The sequence below is a fragment of the Nicotiana sylvestris genome, chromosome 8, assembly GCF_000393655.2.
Source record: "Nicotiana sylvestris chromosome 8, ASM39365v2, whole genome shotgun sequence".
Classification (NCBI taxonomy): domain Eukaryota; kingdom Viridiplantae; phylum Streptophyta; class Magnoliopsida; order Solanales; family Solanaceae; genus Nicotiana; species Nicotiana sylvestris.
This window is the reverse complement of record NC_091064.1, coordinates 219022224-219041534: the sequence shown is the minus strand read 5'-3', so window position 1 is coordinate 219041534 and position 19311 is coordinate 219022224. Positions and strand designations below refer to the sequence as shown.

General features: G+C 34.7%; 2 protein-coding genes across 2 annotated transcripts; both read left to right on the top strand.

Moving 5' to 3' along the window:
* The first annotated feature begins 6343 nt into the window (after positions 1 to 6343).
* LOC104229210 (serine/threonine-protein phosphatase 7 long form homolog) lies at positions 6344 to 7201 on the top strand. The gene has a single exon (XM_009781797.2). It carries the CDS (start codon positions 6344 to 6346, stop codon positions 7199 to 7201), a length of 858 nt encoding a protein of 285 aa, XP_009780099.2.
* A 5530-nt stretch (positions 7202 to 12731) lies between these two features.
* On the top strand, positions 12732 to 15178 carry LOC138876375 (uncharacterized). The gene is made up of 6 exons (XM_070155288.1): positions 12732 to 13224; positions 13308 to 13460; positions 13562 to 13662; positions 13819 to 14065; positions 14149 to 14318; positions 14627 to 15178. Exons 1-6 carry the CDS (start codon positions 12732 to 12734, stop codon positions 15176 to 15178), a joined length of 1716 nt encoding a protein of 571 aa, XP_070011389.1.
* Positions 15179 to 19311: the final 4133 nt, after the last annotated feature.

The window sequence follows — 19311 nt, the reverse complement described above, 5'->3', positions numbered from 1 at the left end:
TCAAATGAAAGATTAATTAGTTGTTTTTCATGTTTGTATTATTGTTTAAATATTTGTTAGTTTGTTAGATTCAAATTGAAATTTAATTAATTATTTCTTCAATTTGTTTCATGTGTTGTTATGTATTTTCCAGAAATTATTAATGTTGTTTGAATCGTTTTAATCCGTCATGTTTGTTGTTTTTAGTTCATGTTCATCTTTGCTTGAAGTTCATGTTTAATCCAGTGATTTAATGTGAGTTTTATGTTTGTTTTGATTTGTTGATTTAGTTTGAATCATGTATTTTGTTGTTTGTATTGTTGTATCCTTGCTCGTCCATTGATGGTCTAAATTAACTAGGATTGGTTCCCGATATGGTTGATTTATTCCCATTAATTTGAAGTTGTGTTTTTCATCGTGTTCATGTGATTTGTTGTTGAAGATTGTTGAGAAATTGGTCATCTTGACTATATTTTGGTCAAGTTATGATTAATTGAGTGTTTAGAGCTGATGGGGTAATTTGGTAAATTGCATTGCATTCGGGGGTAGATTTGTAATTGCAATAAGGTCGAAGAGGTAGTTTGGTAATTGAACATTATTTTGATTCTTTATGTTAAGCATGGGGGACAAAATATAATGGGGTGGTGTTTGATATAATTGTTTAACATAATAGGACAAAACATAATGTAGTGGAGGGGAATATTGTATTTGTTTATGTTAGGCATGGGAGACAAATTGTAATGGGTTGAGAATATTGTACTTATTTAATGTAAGCATGGGGGACAAATTATAATGGGTTGTGGTGGATGTATTTATTTAATGTAGGCATGGGGAAAAAAGTTTAAAATAAAGAAAACATTAATAAGTGGGACAAAGCATGCCATTAAGGAATAATTTGGGGTTGGGAATTGAAGACTTGTCTTGCTATATATAGAGTCATTTCTTGACATTAAAGGAGGACAAGACTTGAGAGAGGAAGACTTAGACTAAAACTTGAAAGATTTTTGAGGATTATTTTGAGAGAGGAACACATTCTGAAAATCTGAAGAGAGTGTGATAGAGTTTAAAAAGAGAAAACAAAAAACAAAGTGAGAAACGAGTTTAGTTTCGGGTTTTAATAAACGCGTGGGTTGTTGCTGTTTAGTTGATTTACAAACTTTGGGTTTGTTCTATTTGAGTTGTTCGGTTTTTCTTCAAAGTTTTCTGGGCCTTGAATCTAATTCGAATTGCTGCTGTTGGGTTGCTGTTGTTGTTGTGTATTTACACTACTGCTGCTTTTACTGATCTTCATCTTCTTTTCTTGCTTTCCAAATACCAGGTACACAAACTGATACATTGGTTCGTCTTGTAAGCCACTCGAAGCATGAATGCAAAAAATGAGAAAGATTTGAAGTTGTAATTTAATGTAGCCTTTTATTTCTTTTCTGTCTGTATGTAGAATATTCTATGCGTTTCCATGCAAACTCCTTAAACAACTCACTTTTGGAACTTAACCATAATAACTCGAAAGTATGTAAATAAAGTAGGACCTTATCTTCATTTATTTTAGAAAACAAAAAATAGAAAATGTAGTCGTGCTAAGATTATCCTTTTAAAAAATAATGAGACGAGCCTCGTCAAATAAAAATGCAAATTGCGGGGCCCTCAATAATTGATCATAATAAATACTTAGAATTTGGGATGGACTGTTTAGTGAAATTCACTGCCTTCCCCAAAGATAATAACGTGTTAGACTCTTTAGGCGCGACTTAATTAAATTACATTCTTAAATTCGGGTGCGCATTTATGTGACCCAAATTCAAATCTCAACGGAGTCGAAATGTGTTAACAACTACGGGTGCATTGATTGTGACGTGGTTCGAGATGCATTTTCACGACGTTGCAATTCTATAAAAATAAATGATAATAATAAAAGCGGTTTTAAACTTAATAAAAGCACATAAGTCACAACATGTATTTAAATCAGATATTTAGCCATTATAACAATTTGAGCGACCGTGCTAGAACCACGGGATTCGAGGGTGCCTAACATCTTCCCTCGGGTCAACAGAATTCCTTACTTAGAATTTCTGGTTCGCAGACTTCATTTGGAAAGTCGAAAATTTCCTCAATTTGGGATTCAAGATAAACCGGTGACTTGGGACACCAAAAGCCAAACCTTTCCCAAGTGGCAACTCTGAATTAACAAATAATCCCATTTCGAATATTGTCACTTAAATGGGAAAAACTCCCTCGCGCATTTATCCCTTTGGGGCGGGCGCGCAAAAAGGAGGTGTGACAATAACCAATCTCATTACTTAATTTGTTACGTAATAGAACACAAAAAACAAAATACACATGCACCAACAATGGTAGTATTGGAGTAGTAAACAATCATTCACTTAATCAGAGGTCTAGGTTTCTAACCTTGTGTCGGAAGTATCTTTGTTAAAGAACACTTTATCTTAAATTTAAAACTTTTTGGTGCGAGTGCAAAAATTTAATCGACCTCAATACGAACAACAAACACCACGGGAGAAACCAAAAAATAAAAAATTGGAGTAATAAACACATGCACATGATCTCATTACCCTAGGTAGCAAGCAAATCGTGGTCGGTGGTGCCACCTATAAAGCAACAAGAACATTGATACTGTGAGTGATGAATATGAAAGGGATCGGATCAATTTGTGTGCTTAGATCATAAGAGATATTGTGCTATAAATTATTAAACTTTTTTTTAAAAGCTTATATTAAAGAATTCAATCGTTGAATATCGGTAAAAATGCATATATCAGCAAATTTGCGACAGATACATCATATATACAAGGCGCGCGGGTGCCTTTCCCTTAATTTCTTGCATTCTTTCTTAATTATCTTAGGAATAGTCTTTCAATTATTTTATGGCTATGAAAGTGACAACTTAATTACGCGCTTTACATGCACTTTCTCAACCAAAAAATTGTTCCAAATAAAAAGGATTGATATGAAAGTCGAAGAGACGTGAATGAAATGGTAATGAAACCAGGGGCATAGCCTCATAGAATGAAGGATGTTCAGTTGAATATTAATTGAAAACTATAAAAAAAAATATATGTAAAATAATAGTACTATGTATATAGATAATTATATGGTGCAAATATTTTTTACGAATACGTATTAATATAAACATATGGTTATCGCCCTTCTTGAGGAAAGTGAAGGGGCGGCGATCATATCTTTCCTGGAATTCTTTCAAAGTGCATTTCTATTTTCAGAGGGTCAGAATTAATTTGATTGGAGACTTGAGCATAGAGGAGTCAATTAATTATAGTCTAAGTCTACAACCATGTGATCCAACTCATCAAAAGTTTGAAGGGTTGAGTCAACAATATAATTTTCAATGGGGAACCCAAGTTCTCCTGCAGTCAAAAGTTTTGATTTCAAGGGTGTTTTTGGTACGAAAGAAAATGTTTTTTATGCAAAATATTTTCCTGGAAAATGAGTGGTTTTATCACTTATTTTTTCTTGTTTGGTTGGTGAGTGAAACTTTTTCCGAATAATGTTTTCTAGTGTTTGATTAGAGAGTATAAAATATTTTTAGGAAAATAATTTTTTATGCTATTTTCCTCAATCCACCTTCCCCAAAATCACCATGTTTCTTGTACTCCTTCTCCCCTAGACTCTATTTTTTTCAATAATTTAATTTTTCTTTTTTAAAATTCACACAAACCCAGAAGAAGTAATATTTACTTTTTCACACAAGCGCAACATTAAAATTTGAGCTCGATAATTTTAAAAAATACTTTATTTTATTGAAAAAGAAAGTATCTTTTCTACAACATAAAAAGAAATTACTCATTTTGTTGAATGAAAAAAAAAATACTTTTTTCTACATCATAAAAAGAAAATACTCAGTTCTTTGAAATGAGAATATATTTTTTCTACATCATGAAAAGAAAGTACTCGTTTTGTTGAAATGAAAGAAATTACTTTTTCTATATCATGAAAAGAAAGTACTCGTTTTGATGAAATGAAAGAAAATACTTTTAATACATCATGAAAAGAAAATACTCATTTTGTTGAAGTAAAAAAAGTACTCTATTTACCACATAAAAAGAAAGTATTTTTAATAATAGTTCTATGTAGGGTGGGTGGTGGGCAAGTTTGGGGTGGGTGGGGTGTGGTCGGGGATAGGGGGTTGGGGTGGTTTGGGGTGGGGATGGGTGAGGGTGGGTTGGTGGGCATGGGAAATATGGTGGAGAAGGCTGAAAAGGAGTTTTGGACAGAGACAGATCCAGACTTTGAAGTTTATGGGTTCCTATAACGATTTTACAGTATCAATTGGGTTCACAATAAAATATTTATAGATATTTAACGAATTTTTTAATACATATACAAGGACCGTGCAAAAGTTATTGGGTTCCGCGGAACCCGCATGCTACCCTCTAGATCCTCCACTGATTTTGAAAAATATTTTCCCTCGTTTTGATAGGGAAAATATTTTTCTCCAATTGGAGAAAAATGAGTTGATGCGTATATTTTCCAAAACATTTAAGCCAATCAAACATGGAAAATTTGCATTTTTTTCATTCATACTAAACACGAGTCCGAAACTGAAATGACATATTTTTGTACTTAAAATACTTTATACAGTTAAAAAAAAGTTACATTTCTACATAAAACGCAGTATAATTTCGTTAAAGTAAAACGCAATATTATACTGCGTTTTATTAAAAAATTAATTTTTATAAGAAAACGCAGTATAGTACTATGTTTAAAGAAAATGTAGTATTATACTGCGTTTTTCTTTAATAAAATATAACCCCTCCTTCTTCTTCCCCACGACAGATCTTCCATTTTAAAAAAAAACCCTCCCCCACCATTCTGCGGGTCCCCCCTCCCCGCAATTAAAAAAACAATTCTTGGGCCCCACCCGTCACACAAAAAGTGAAGAGTGTAGGTCCCGCATACAACCCAAGCCTTGGATTCCTTCTTTCGGGGTCAAAATTTCAAATTTCCGATATTTCAAAAAATATAAATCGAGGTATTTCGATTTAGTTTATGTCGAAACTCGTAGAGCATATGCATATTTGTTTTCTTGAATGTGTTTCCACGTTGATTTGTGTTATGTTCTCGATTAAATTTGTATGTTATTTTTACCCGGATTAAATTATTGGTGTTTTAAAAAAACAGTTAAAACTTGAGAAATAATTTTATTGTTAATAAAATTGTTCACAAATATCTTTTACTGTTTTATATGTAATTTCGTGAATGTTATGTTTATATGTTTGTTGTTTTTATTTAGTTTAGAGTATTTATTTGCTTAAAGAATAGTGGCATTTTAACGTAGTAAAATATAGAGCTTTTTAGCGTAGTAAAATATAGAGCCTTATAGCGTAGTAAAATATAGAGCCTTATAGCGTAGTAAAATATAGAGCCTTTTAGCGTAATAAAATATAGAGCCTTTTAGCGTAGTAAAATATAGAGCCTTTTAGCGTAGAGTCTCTGTAGTTTAAGTATGTACTAACTACAAACTCTATCCAATTACACTTTACAAAATTAATTATTTAATTTATAAAATAAACTTACAGAACCAACAAATTAATATATGTTGTCAAATTAAATATCGAGCCTGGAACCCATAAATAATTACTCAGTCCAATTAAATAATTAATTATTTAATTTATTAAACTAACAAAATTTTAAACTTATTGAAAGTGACATACATAATAGTTAAGGATAGCTTGGTGCTACTGAGCCTCAAATATCGAGCCTGGAACCCATAGATAATTACCCTATCCAATTATAAAATTAATTATTTAATTTATCAAACTAACAAAATTTTAAACTTATTGAAATTGACACACATAATAATTAAGAATAGCTTGGTGCTACTGGGCCTCAAATATTGAGCCTGGAACCCATAGATAATTACTCAGTCCAATTAAATAATTAATTATTTAATTTATTAAATTAACAAAATTTTGTACTTATTGAAATTGACATACATAATAATTAAAGATAGCTTGGTGCTACTGGGCCTCAAATATCGAGCCTGGAATCCATAGATAATTACTAAGTCCAATTAAATAATTAATTATTTAATTTATTAAACTAACAAAATTTTAAACTTATTGAAATTGACACACATAATAATTAAGGATAGCTTGGTGCTACTGGGCCTCAAATATCGAGCCTGGAAGCCATAGATAATTACTCTATGCAATTATAAAATTAATTATTTAATTTATTAAACTAACAAAATTTTAAACTTATTGAAATTGACACACATAATAATTAAGGATAGGTTGGTGCTACTGAGCCTCAAATATCGAGCCTGGAACCCATAGATAATTACTCTGTCCAATTATAAAATTAATATTGTTTAAATTACAGTAGACGACATGGACTTGTCGCCTGTGCATCCTGGACCAGCCGCAGATAAGATATTAGTGATACAGGACGACCATAGGTCCGCCTATGTATGGGAGGGACATCTATTGGATCAGACTCTCCGCGCTAGGAGACCAGATGACTTGTGGAACTTTTTGAGGGAGAGAGATTTCCATGCCCGCGTAGTCCATCCCCTGCGTGCTACGGGCTTCCTAAGGATTTATGAGATTGGGCGGATGAAGCTCGACTCGTCTCTCATCACGACGTTGATAGAGCGGTGGCGACCGAAGACACACACTTTTTACCTGCCCACTGGAGAGGCCACTATCATGCTTCAGGATATTCAGGTTTTGTATGGGCTGCGTGTAGATGGACTGGCCGTTGCACTGCCCCAATATATGATAGCTATGACGCGTTCCCATTATTTAGATTTGCTAGGGCAGTATACTGGTTTCAGACCACAGGGTGAGGCTGCACTTAGAGGGGGCAGTCGCATTTCTGTGACGACTATCAGAGAGTATATGGAGGTATTGCACCCCGACATTACCGGCGAGACAGAGGATATCCATATTGACTGGTACACGAGGTTGGCGTTGTTCTTTCTTTTTGGAGGTGTCTTGTTCCCAAACACTTCGGAAAATCTAGTGAGTCTGCGCTTTCTGCATCATCTGCAACAGCTAGATGAGTTACCCCAGTACACCTGGGGTGCAACTGTTCTAGCATACCTGTACAGGAGTATGTGCCAAGGCGAGCATGGGCACCCAGGTGGACATATGTGGTTTTCTGCCGCTTCTACAGGTGGCAACATTTTTGAATACTCTGTTCATTACTCCGAATTCTATATAGTCAAAATGACTCTTAAATTTTAAGTCAACCTTTTATCTTAGGTTTGGGCCTGGCAGCAGATCTTGCCGTTGCAGCCACCTCTACCACCACTAGAGTCGGGTGTAGAACCTCCGTTTCTCCCTCTAGCTACGAGGTGGGTTCTCTAGCGTGGGAACTACCGAGGAAGTGATGCTCATCATAATCTCCCCCTTGTCAGGGATGTGTTAGATATGCTGGTGGCCGGATAGGTAAATATGTACCTAAACTTACTTGTTATAAATTCACTTGTGTTGCGCATACTCACTTTTATAGTATTATTTGATAGTTCATCTGGACGCCATACAACGACGAGTTGCTAGCTCATCTGCCCGATTATTGCTCGGTCGACCGACTGCTTTGGAGCACTTCCGTCCTGATGATGTGCCTCGATATGGTGGATCATCATGACACAGAGCGTGTGAAGGCATCCACGTCCGGCATATGGCAGATTATCAAGGTAGGGAATATTCCGCTCATGAAACGGCACGTGGGACTCGTACACTCTTGGTCTAACGGGAGGTGGAGGAGTATGCTCCCTCTTCAGCTCAGGTTCGGCATCCACTTCCTCTTCGTCATCACCCTTATCAAGGAAGGGTGTGTCATCTCCAGACTCATCGGCGTTGTTGTCTAATCACTATCATCTTCCTGACTCTGCGCATCTGCCAAATTACGAGTCAATACGTCGTCTATGGGAAACTGTGTGAGGTCAGGAATATCAAGTTGCTCATTTTCACTGCACAAAAAGAACAAAATGATAAGCTACTCAACTAGATAAATACCTTACATATAGCTATATCACTTTACTTACAAGTCGTACTGTGTTGACGTTTCATGATGGATATTTTCTTTTTGGTGATGACTCCCGGATGGACCACCGTAGTCCAACACGCCAGAACTACGCATATTCCAACTAGGAGCGGGGTCATAACTCGTAAAATTCATATCCGGACGGTACCCCCTATGAAAAATATGAGTATTAATACAAATCCAATTCAAACATAAAATAAACATCGCTAAAACGTAGAAAAATTGAAGTTTACCAGTCGTCTTGTGGATTATATAAAGTCAAAAAATTATTTTGTGGCTGCTTATTCGCCGGTGGTGACAAGTTTAAATCAAGGCAAGCTCTTTCATCAGGAATCTGTCCGGCAAAAACTGCTCTAGAATAACCACCCGATGACTGGGGGTTATCCCTTCTATGCATACCCTTATTATTGGGAACGTCTTCAACCTTGGCGTACATTTACAACAATTTTATTACAATAAATTCCCTGTATTCATCCGGAATCCGCAAAAAATCTCTAAGAGTTTCATCATCTTCGATGTTAAACTCAGAATAATAAACAAACCCCTGCAGAGTCACAGAATATGGAAATCTACCGGTTACTTTAAGGTTCACCGAACGTTTCCTCACACTAATTTTTTTTACATAACAACGATACCAATTTATCGTACTCCATTGTAAGCAACAATTTAACATGACACTGTGGAGGTGAACTACACCTCACAGAGTTATTCTCCATTAGAACCTCACTCCTCCAATATAATGAAACCCTTATTTTTGGCTCTTCAGACATTATAAAAAAATGCTTGATAAGAAGAAGAGAAGTATGAACAGAAGTTTGAAGGAAAATTTTGAATGGATTTTCATAAAATTCTAACGTCTTTAAATAAGGCAAGTCCTAGTTTGTGGTGCAGAATATTTTTATGTAAAACGCAGTATAGTACCACATTTTTATGTTTTTGAATTATTGTTATGTCAGTTATCCGTAGAACACTTATTGGTGGGCCCAAAAGTTAGTGTAAAATGCAGTATAATACTATATTTAATTAAAACGTAGTATTATAATACATTTTACACTAACAAACAAATGTTAGTCCTGCAGAACACTTATTTGGTAGGCCCAAATTGTTGTAAAATGCAGTATTATAATGCGTTTTAATAAAACGTAGTATAATACTGCGTTTTACTTTAACGGCTAACTTTCCGTTAAAGTAAAACACAATATTATACTGTGTTTTAGGTAGAAATGTAACTTTTTCTTTAACTGTATAAACGTATCTTATGCCCAAAAAGGCATCATTTCAGTTTCGGACTCTACTAAACACACCCGAGCTACTAACCAATAGGTTGACGCACAATACACTGTTTAAAAAGCTGATCTGGCTAAAGCTATAGTATTCCAGTTGGTTACTGAATTTTCTAGCTAAAACTAAAAACTAAAAATAAGAATAAAGTTGATAAAAAGAGAAAATAAAATAAGACTAAATGGATAGGCAGACAAAAGAATTTACCCAATTATAAGTAGGGCTGGACATATATCGGGTAATTAAAATCAATAATCCAAGCCGTTAATTATTTATTAGGTTATCGGTATCAGGTTATTGGATTAACAGTTCGGTAATAGTTTAGAATTTTTTCACTATTGGGCTATCGGTTTGGACATCGGTTTGCCAATTTTGTTAATGGGCTAACCAATAACCCAATAAGAATTAATAAAATTTTGATTTTACCCTTAAGTATATACATATGCTAGGGCTTCAGTTCGTTCTCTCCTATTCTTTCTCAGTCGAACTCTTCAGTTTCTTCATCTTCATTAATTTTTCATAGACCTTACTAATTACTCATAGCGTAAGTCTTTATTCTTATACATTAAGCTTTTAATTTCTATAACAAAATTCATCTTCATATTGGTATTTTTGACTGTTAATGATTCTTTTTTTTTCGTTTCTTAATTTTGTGAGCTCATGTTGTGTAGCCTATACCTACTACCAGTTTCTATTTACACTTATCAATTCTCAATCGACAATCTTCGTCAGTTTCAGATATATTTTTAAACATTATTCTTGTGTACAGTACGCTGAGCTTTGACAACAGGATAATATTTTCTTGCCTTAGGTGTTTTTTTATTTCTTTGTTAGTATTGCCCATGCACAAATCAAGGTTTTTCTCTATGGTTTCCTTTTTTAGGTTAGGCATTTGACAAACAACATCCAATTTATTTGGTGAAGCCTATAAGGATTGAGTAGTTGTTGTCTTGTTAACTTGAATTTGAACTGTTAGTACTATTGAGCTTGTTAATTTTAAGGTGAAATTGCTACTACTTTGTATTATTATTAATGTATTTGGACAACTGTTGTTGAAGAATTAGTACTATTCCAGTTGTGGCCACTCGACAGAACGCAGAAATGGGTAGTATACTATATGTAAATTCTTCTCATTTTTGCTTAACTCCAGTGAATTATATTCTCTTTTTTGCTTAACTCTAGATTGAGTTATCTTATCGGGTAAACTGATAACCGAACCGATAATGATCGATAACCGATTAACCGATAATCGATATCTTATCGGTTCAGTTATCGCTCTATCAAATTTATAAATCAATAACCGATATGCTAAACCGATAATATTCATAACTGAACCGAACCGACCGATACCCACCCCTAATTATAAGAACAAATTGTTTGATAAGTAGTTTTGAGTCGAGAGTGTCGAGTTATGACCTATTACACAACCTTTATTTGATTACACAACCTTTATTTGATCTGCTCATAGTGATCTCGCAATAAATATTGGACAAGTTAAATGATCCTCATTTAAAAGGCGTGAATGCAAATAAAAAATATTTTAGAAATAAATTTTACAACCAAGCAGTCTTTAGAATAGAAGAGATCTTGAGGATAAACTTGTACTCGCTAATATTTTTACTTTTAACATTTTTGGCCTGTTCAATTTAGACCAAACTCACTGTTGAATCAAGCATTAGTGACAGTTGTGTACAACTAATTATATGTAATAAGTTAGTGGTATGATAAGTGTTAGTTAGAAATAATTAGGAAGTTAAGTAGTTGGATTAGTATAAATGTACAATACTCTTCCATTTATTAGTTAAGTAAGTGAAAGCAGAGCATAACTGCTCATTTTACTCCCATCTGTTTCTTCCTCTTTCTGACCTTCATCGCCATAGCTCAGAAGATGAATCTAGAGTTCATCATGGTATCAGAGCCTAAGTTAATGATCTATATCATTCGAGTCTAACTCCAGATTCATCTTCCTTAATTGTTTCTGCTAGTTACTCATTTGAGCATGAGCAATTGCTTCGATTCCCAAATATTATGGTTAGATTGATTTTGAGCAATTGACATTTGTGCAATCTAGATTTCTGTTGACAATGGCGATTACTGGAGAAGATAATGGATCGACTCACGAAGAGGTAGCTGCAGAACCAGTGATTGCACCAGTGATCGATCAGCATCATCCGCTGTTTCTGCAACCAAGTGACACTCTAGGTAGTTCTCTCATCTCTGTCAAGCTGACAAGACCTGAGAATTACACCTTGTGGAGTAGTACTATACGTCTTAGTCTGTTAGGCAAAAGTAAGCTAGGGTTTGTAGATTGAAGATATCTGAAAGAAAAATTCCCTCCTTTTCTTCATGAACTTTGGGAAAAATGTAATGCTATAGTTCTATCATGGATTATGAACTCTGTGAGTGCTAAATTGCTAAGTGGCATGGTCTATACTTCAAGTGCACAAAAGTGTGGATGGATCTCAAAGAAACATTTGATAAGGTCAATGGTTCTAGAGTGTTATATTTGCACAAACAAATTACAAATCTGGCCCAAGGACTATCTTCTGTGTCTGCTTATTTTTCGAAATTGAAGGAACTATGGGCAGAGCTTGATGCTCTTATGCCCTGCCCAGGGTGTGGCTGTGATGAATCGAAGAAATATGTTGAGCACTTTGAGTAACAAAGGATGTTACAGTGTCTTATAGGTCTAAATGAAACATACTCTCAATCAAGCAATCAGATCTTGAATATGTCTCCTAGACCTTCCATAAACAAGGCTTACTCAATGATTATCTTTGAAGAAAGTAGAAGAGCATTGTCCCAGTCCTCTCAGGTTTCTGAAATTAATGAAGGTACAACCTTGTTCAGCAACAAGGGAACACCAATTGGAGCTTCAATTCACCTGAATGCAAAAGGAAATCATGGACAAAATCACAGCTATGTGGGAAATGACATGACTACCTTGTTTAGTAGCAAAGGGAATGCATGAGCTAGTTATGGTCAATCTAGAGGAGGAAATCACCCAAATTCTTGCTATAGATCCAAGAGAAACAACCTACATTGTGACTACTGCAACTTCAAAGGCCACACTAGGGAGACTTGTTACAAATTGAATGGGTATCCACAAGACTTTGAGTCTAAAAGGAAGGGTGGATTTGGTAATATAGTTAACTATGCTCAGGCCAATGCTGGCAACTATGTGTCTGATAACCTCACTAACCCTGCACAAAAAGGATTTACAGCTAACTTTGCAGGAGTCTCACAGGTGCAGCAGATGTAACAAACAAGTCAGAATCTTCAAACTAGAATTCCTCAATTCACTCAAGATCAGTACAACCAGATTCTTCAACTTCTAGAAAAGCAACCTGAGTGCAGTGGCTCTACTATGGTAGCATGTATGCCATTTTGTGGTGATATTACTAAAATCTGACAAAATGGATTGTAGACGCAGGGGCTTCAAGTCATATGGTGAATGATTCTAGCTTGTTGATTAATGCTAAATCAATTGATATCAAAGGTGGAAAAGTTCACTTACCTACTGGTAGTGTTACTCATGTTAGTCACATAGGGTCTGTTGCTTTCCTGAAGGACCTAATAGTGTCTAATGTGATGTATATTCCTGAGTTCAAATACAACCTTCTATTTGTGTCCAAGCTCACAAAGGAAATGAGATGGATTGTTATGTTCTTCCCTGATTTCTTCATTTTCCAGGAGCTCTTCAATGGAAAGGTGATGGGGATTGGTAGAGAGGAAGATAGATTGTATGTGTTCAACTCTACTCCAAAGAAGTCAGTGGTACTACAAAGTCAAAGTCAAGGTTTAGTAGCAGACATCTTGAATGGTCCAAGGCAAATAAACTCTGTAAATACAGTAAAGGTTCCAAATAAAGTAGTGAGTATATCTGTGTGGCATAAGAGATTGGGTAATGCACCCTTAGATACTCTGCAGAAACTAAAAGGTTCCTATGATTTTTAGTCTGTTGAATGTAGTAGTAAAGACAAACATTGTACAATTTGTCACATTCTTTTGGGGCTGCCTTAGCTGCCTATTCAACTATTGTGGAACCTAAGTCTTGCACTGAGCCTGTCAAAGATGCCAAATGGGTTAAGGCAATGAAGTGTGAGATATCTGCTTTAGAGGATAATCACACCTGGACAAAGGTTGATCTGCCTCTTGGGAAGGTTCCCATTGATTGTAAGTGGGTGTTCAAGGTAAAATGTGCAGTGGCTCTGCTATGGCAACATGTATGCCATTTTGTGGTGACATTACTAAAATTCTGACAAAATGGATTGTAGATGCAGGGTCTTCAAGTCATATGGTGAATGATTCTAGCTTGTTGATTAATGCTAAATCAATTGATATCAAAGTTCACTTACCTACTGGTAATGTTACTCATGTTAGTCACATAGGGTCTGTTTCTTTCCTGAAGGACCTAATAGTGTCTAATGTGATATATATTCCTGACTTCAAATACAACCTTCTATTTGTGTCCAAGCTCACAAAGGAAATGAGATGGATTGTTATGTTCTTCCCTGATTTCTTCATTTTTCAGGAGCTCTTCAGTAGACAGGTGAGGGGGATTGGTAGAGAGGAAGATGGATTGTATGTGTTCAACTCTACTTCAAAGAAGTCAGTGGCACTACAAAGTCAAATTCAAGGTTCAGTAGCAGACATCTTGAATGGTCCAAGGCAAATAAACTCTGTAAATACAGTAAAAGTTCCAAATAAAGTAGTGAGTATAGTTGTGTGGCATAAGAGATTGGGTCATGCACCCTTAGATACTCTGCAGAAACTAAAAGGTTCCTATGATTTTCAGTCTATTGAATGTAGTAGTAAAGACAAACATTGTACAATTTGTCACCTTCTTTTGGGGCTGTCTTAGCTGCCTATTCAGCCATTGTGGAGCCTAAGTCTTACACTGAGGCTGTCAAAGATGCCAAATGGGTTGAGGCAATGAAGTGTGAGATATCTGCTTTGGAGGATAATCACACCTGGACAGTGGTTGATCTGCCTCCTGGGAAGGTTCCCATTGGTTGTAAGTGGGTGTTCAAGGTGAAATATACCTCCTCGGGTGCAGTGGAAAGGTACAAGGCTAGGCTTATAGCCAAAGGGTATAGCTAGTAGGAGGGGTTGGACTACATTGAGACTTTTTCTCCTGTAGCCAAAATAGTTACAGTCCGGTGAGTTCTTGCCATTGCTGCAGCCAAGCATTGGGCCATCTTTCAAATGGATGTGCACAATGCTTTCCTTAAAGGTGACTTACTTGAAGATGTTTACATAGAGTTTCCTCCAGGGTTTGCTAGCCAGGAGGGAAGCGCAGTGCCTGCAAACTCCATAAGTCTCTCTATGGGCTTAAACAGGCTCCTAGACAATGGAACAAGAAGCTAACAGATGCCTTACTACAGCTCGGATTTACTCAAAGTCACTTTGATTATTCATTGTTCACCAGGAAAGTGGAGTCTGAGCTAATATTGGTACTTGTCTATGTGGATGACTTACTTGTAACTGGGAGCAGTCAAAGGCTGAATCTGCAAACCAGAAATGACTTAAAGCTGACGTTCAAAATGAAAGACTTAGGTGAACTTAAATTCTTCCTTGGAATAGAATTTGCTAGGTCATCTAAAGGCATTGTGATGAGTCAAAGGAAGTATGCCTTGGAACTCATTGCAGAAATGGGTCTTAGTGGTGCAAAACCTATTGGCATACCTTTGGAAGCAAATGTAAAACTCACATCTGAAGAATATGACATGTTCATTCATAATCAGTCCTCTCTTGAAGCAGAAGACAAGTTGTTAGCAGATGCTGGAAAATATCAAAGGCTAATATGCAAATTACTGTATCTTACTATGACTAGAGTGGATATTGCATATGTGGTGCAAGTTCTAAGTCAATACATGCACAAACCAAAGTAGTCACACATGGAAGCTGCACTGCGAGTAGTGAGATATATCAAAGGTTCTCCTGGACTTGGTCTTCTAATGCCATCTGGAGACTCAGGTAACCTAGAAGGCTTTTGTGACTCAGACTGGGGAGGATGTCTACAGACCAGAAGATCAGTTACATGCCACTTGGTGAAGTTTGGAGATGCATTGATTTCGTGGAAGTCAATGAAGCAAGAAACTGTAGCAAGGAGTTCTGCAGAAGCAGAGTTCAGGAGCATGGCCTCAGCAGTGGCTGAACTCACATGGCTTACTGGGTTGTTCAAAGAGTTAGGGATGGATGTTGAGCTACCTATAACTCTTAATTGTAATAGCAAAGCTGCTATTCAAATAGCAGCCAATCCTATATTTCACGAGAGAACCAAACACATTGACATTGACTGTCATTTTGTTCACGAGAAGTTAGTGCAAGGTCTGATCAAAACACATCATGTGCCCACTAGGGAACAACAGGCTGATCTTCTAACAAAGAGCCTTGGTCGAGTGCAGCATGACTACTTAATGTCCAAGCTAAAGTTGAAAGATATCTTTCAACCATTAGCTTGAGGAGGGGTGTTGAATCAAGCATTAGTGACAGTAGTGTATAGCTAATTATATGTAATAAGTTAGTGGTGTGATAAGTGTTAGTTATAAATAGTTAGGAAGTTAAGTAGTTGGATTAGTATAAATGTACAGCACTTTTCCATTTATTAGTTAAGTAAGTGAAAGCAGAGCATAACTGCTCATTTTACTCATATCAGTTTCTTCCTCTTTCTGACCTTCATCGTCATAGCTCAGAAGATGAATCTAGAGTTCCTCTCTCATCCATTTAACTCCTGTATTAATTGGAGTCTAAAGAAACGATGGAAAAAGGAAGTAAAGAAGGCGAGCAAAATTATTTTCCACTCGAAATGAGTCAAAGTAAGGAAAATAAAATAGTTTATAGTATGTGTTTTTAGCATAATAATTGTAAGAAACGGTCTTAAGATTTTATTCACAAAACTACTTATCTTCTTCACTATTAATTTTCTTAACTAAATATAGAGGGTGTTTGATTAAGCTTATAAGCTGGTCAAATTGGCTTATAAACACATTTTGTCTTATCTACGCATTTGGCAAATACCTAAAGTGCTTATAAGCCAAGTACTTATAAACTAAAATCGGCCATAAGTCATAAGTTGGTCACCCTCAACTTATAGTTTTTTAGCTTATAAGTACTTTTAGTTTGACCAAGAATTTTACTAGTTTATCCTTACTAATATTTTTTAATTCAAAAAATATTTTTCCCTAAATAAATTTTCTAACTTTCTTTTCATTCCATATTCATTGTATTCCTCCTTTTCTTTACAAAGAAATTTTTTAATTTATAATCTTTTATAATAAAAATGCTTTTCAGTACTTCAAGCGTATTAGCTATTTACAATCAGCTAATCCAAACGGGCTCATAATTTCAAGGACGTAGAGTATTTACGTAGAACGCATAAATAATACCGACATGCATCGCCCTGGAGAGCAGGCAAATCTTGGTTGGTGTTGCTACCTACAAAGCAACAAGAGCACTGATACTGCCTCTGTAATGTGTGAAAGGGATCAAAAATATTTTAATTTTATTCACTGTCATACTTAATTAAATATTTGCAGCTAATGCATATACTTACAAAAAATTTCACAAATACAAGCAAGGACGTACTTACCTTATAAGTTTCAAGCTCACGTCATTTCAATAGCTTTTGTTCAAATTTTATATGTGTATTAAAATATTCATTAAATATCTATAAATATTTGATTGTGAACGTACTCAATTATTTGTATATTAACCTTAGATCGTTGTAATAACACAAACACTTCAAATTCTCAATCTACGTCTCAATACAAGGTGGAAATGTTTCCTTTTTCTTGTTCCTCTTTCTAGAGAATATATAATGTTTTCATGATCTTAACTAGATTTGGATTGAGAAATAATTGATTGATAGTGTTTCTAGAATTAGTTATATGGCCAAAAAACTCATAACTTATTTTTTACCGGCTCTTATTCAAAAGGAAAATAATAGACTTAGTTTTTGTCTTTATATTGGCTATCTGTGCGTTAAAAGGAGAGACGTGAATAAAATGGTAAGCTGCAGCTTCAGAAACAAGACATGCACTTTGCTACGGAAAGTTAAAGGGGCTATTGTAGGGACATCAATATCTTTGAAATATCTTACATAGAATATAATATTTCACATCAAATTAATTTACAAGAGTGTCAAAATTGATATAAAAGGCATATTGTTACTCTATATTTAAGGTTTGTATAGTTCTTAAATTAACTCAAATATAACTAAATTCTTATATAAAGGAACAAAACAAAAACATATTTTAATTAATCAGAGGTTAAATATGTCGTCATATTCTAAAAGAACCAAAAGCAACTTTATATTGTTTGGCCAAACTTAAAAAATCAGCTTATTTTAAAAAATATTTACTCAAAAGTACTTTTCAAAAAAGTATTTTTAGTGATAAGCAGTTTGTGTTTGGTTAGCTAATTTGAAAAATACTTTTAAACAGTAATTAGTGGTCAACCAAGCTTTTTAAAATTGTTTTTAAGTGTATTTTTTCAAAAGTATTTTTGGAGAGAAACTACTTTTTTCTGTTTCACAAAAACTGCTTCTGCTTCGGTCCAAAAATACTTTTTTCTTCTAAAAGCTTGGTCAAACACTTTAATTTTTTTTTTAAAAAGTACTTTGACAAAAAAAAAAAAAAAAAAAAAACTTTTGGCCCAAAAAAACTTTGTCTACCCGGCTATAAGAAACCAAATGTGCTGTGGTCTCACTCTTTCAAAAATTGGGTTACTCTAATCATGAATCTAAGGTTTTAAATAGGATGCTAATTATTTTCAGCTAAACTCAAAATGCATATATCTATTTCTGGAAGATTTTCCAAAGATCAGTACCATTCCACGTGTAAAATGTAATTAGAAGAAAAATATAAAAAAATAAAAATAACGTGTTTGGAACTTTTCGTGCTGCCTTATCACGTAGAGTCACCGTGCATTTATAAATATACTGTCCCACATTATATTTTCTTGGAATATAACGTGACTGATACTGAATTAATGTAAGAGACAACTTGACTTAAGGGCTCACAAGGTCCCCTACCTTATCTGCCACATGCATTAATATCAACACCTCAATTTATTAAATGCAATTTAATAATACCCTTTTTAGAGTCCTAATTCTTCTCAAATTGTTTGATATAGTCATGTGGTGCACAGCTTAGCCATCAAACTCCTGTGTAACCACGAAAATAAAAAATAAAAAATATTAATATCTACTTAACTTTTTCAAGAATTGCTCAATTTGTGCAAACTTTTAGAAATTTAAAAAATTATATTAAATTGTAATTAATAAAAATAAGTTTGAACACATAATAATCTTGTTAATGTCAAAAAGGAAGAGCGCTGTGTCTCTTAAGACTTGATAACGTATTCCAGATTTTCTGGTTCTTTCTTTTGTCTCTTCTCAACATGAATAACGCTAACCGAAGTACCTAACTTGACCTTTAGGAGACAAAAAAGAATATTAAAAAATTAACAATGAAAAACAACAAACAATAAGGAATCTCAGAATTCAATTACTTAATCACCCACGTGGCACTTTTTCCAACATTCATCAGGGTCTGGGTCTGATTATACACTAAACTACTAAGAGAAAAAAAAAAGTTTATGTTATACGCAAAAAGTAGTGGAAAAGTTTGAGTTAAGTTTTATACACTGATCGTGAAAATTACTTACATAATTTAATTACTTAAAAAATAATTATATCTAATTTGATAAATAATAAATACACATGGTATAATATATTATTAAATTAAATTACGAAATTGATATTGCAAAAGAGTGTGTCACTCCATCCATTAGAATTACTCCTTCGAAAGTCATCAATTAATGCATGGGGCATCGCGTTAGGTAAATGTAAGGTGGTCTCTTTTGGAATTTGTGTTAGAGAAAAAAAATATACTGCCTCGACCAATGCCCAAAAGGCACGTGTTATTTAAATTTGTCTCCCTCTTTACAAACAATACGATAAATAATTAGAAATATACAGCCAAAAAACAAAAACCTTTATTGCTTCTATAAATATCTCATT

Bases quoted from the DNA above. Each gene is read 5' to 3' on its own strand.
- LOC104229210 (XM_009781797.2), top strand. From the start codon at position 6,344: ATGGACTTGTCGCCTGTGCATCCTGGACCAGCCGCAGATAAGATATTA.
- LOC138876375 (XM_070155288.1), top strand. From the start codon at position 12,732: ATGGTGAATGATTCTAGCTTGTTGATTAATGCTAAATCAATTGATATC. The intron at 13,461-13,561 runs GTAAGTGGGTGT...AATGGATTGTAG, and splicing joins TGGGAAGGTTCCCATTGATT to ATGCAGGGTCTTCAAGTCAT. The intron at 13,663-13,818 runs GTTAGTCACATA...TTCATTTTTCAG, and splicing joins CTACTGGTAATGTTACTCAT to GAGCTCTTCAGTAGACAGGT.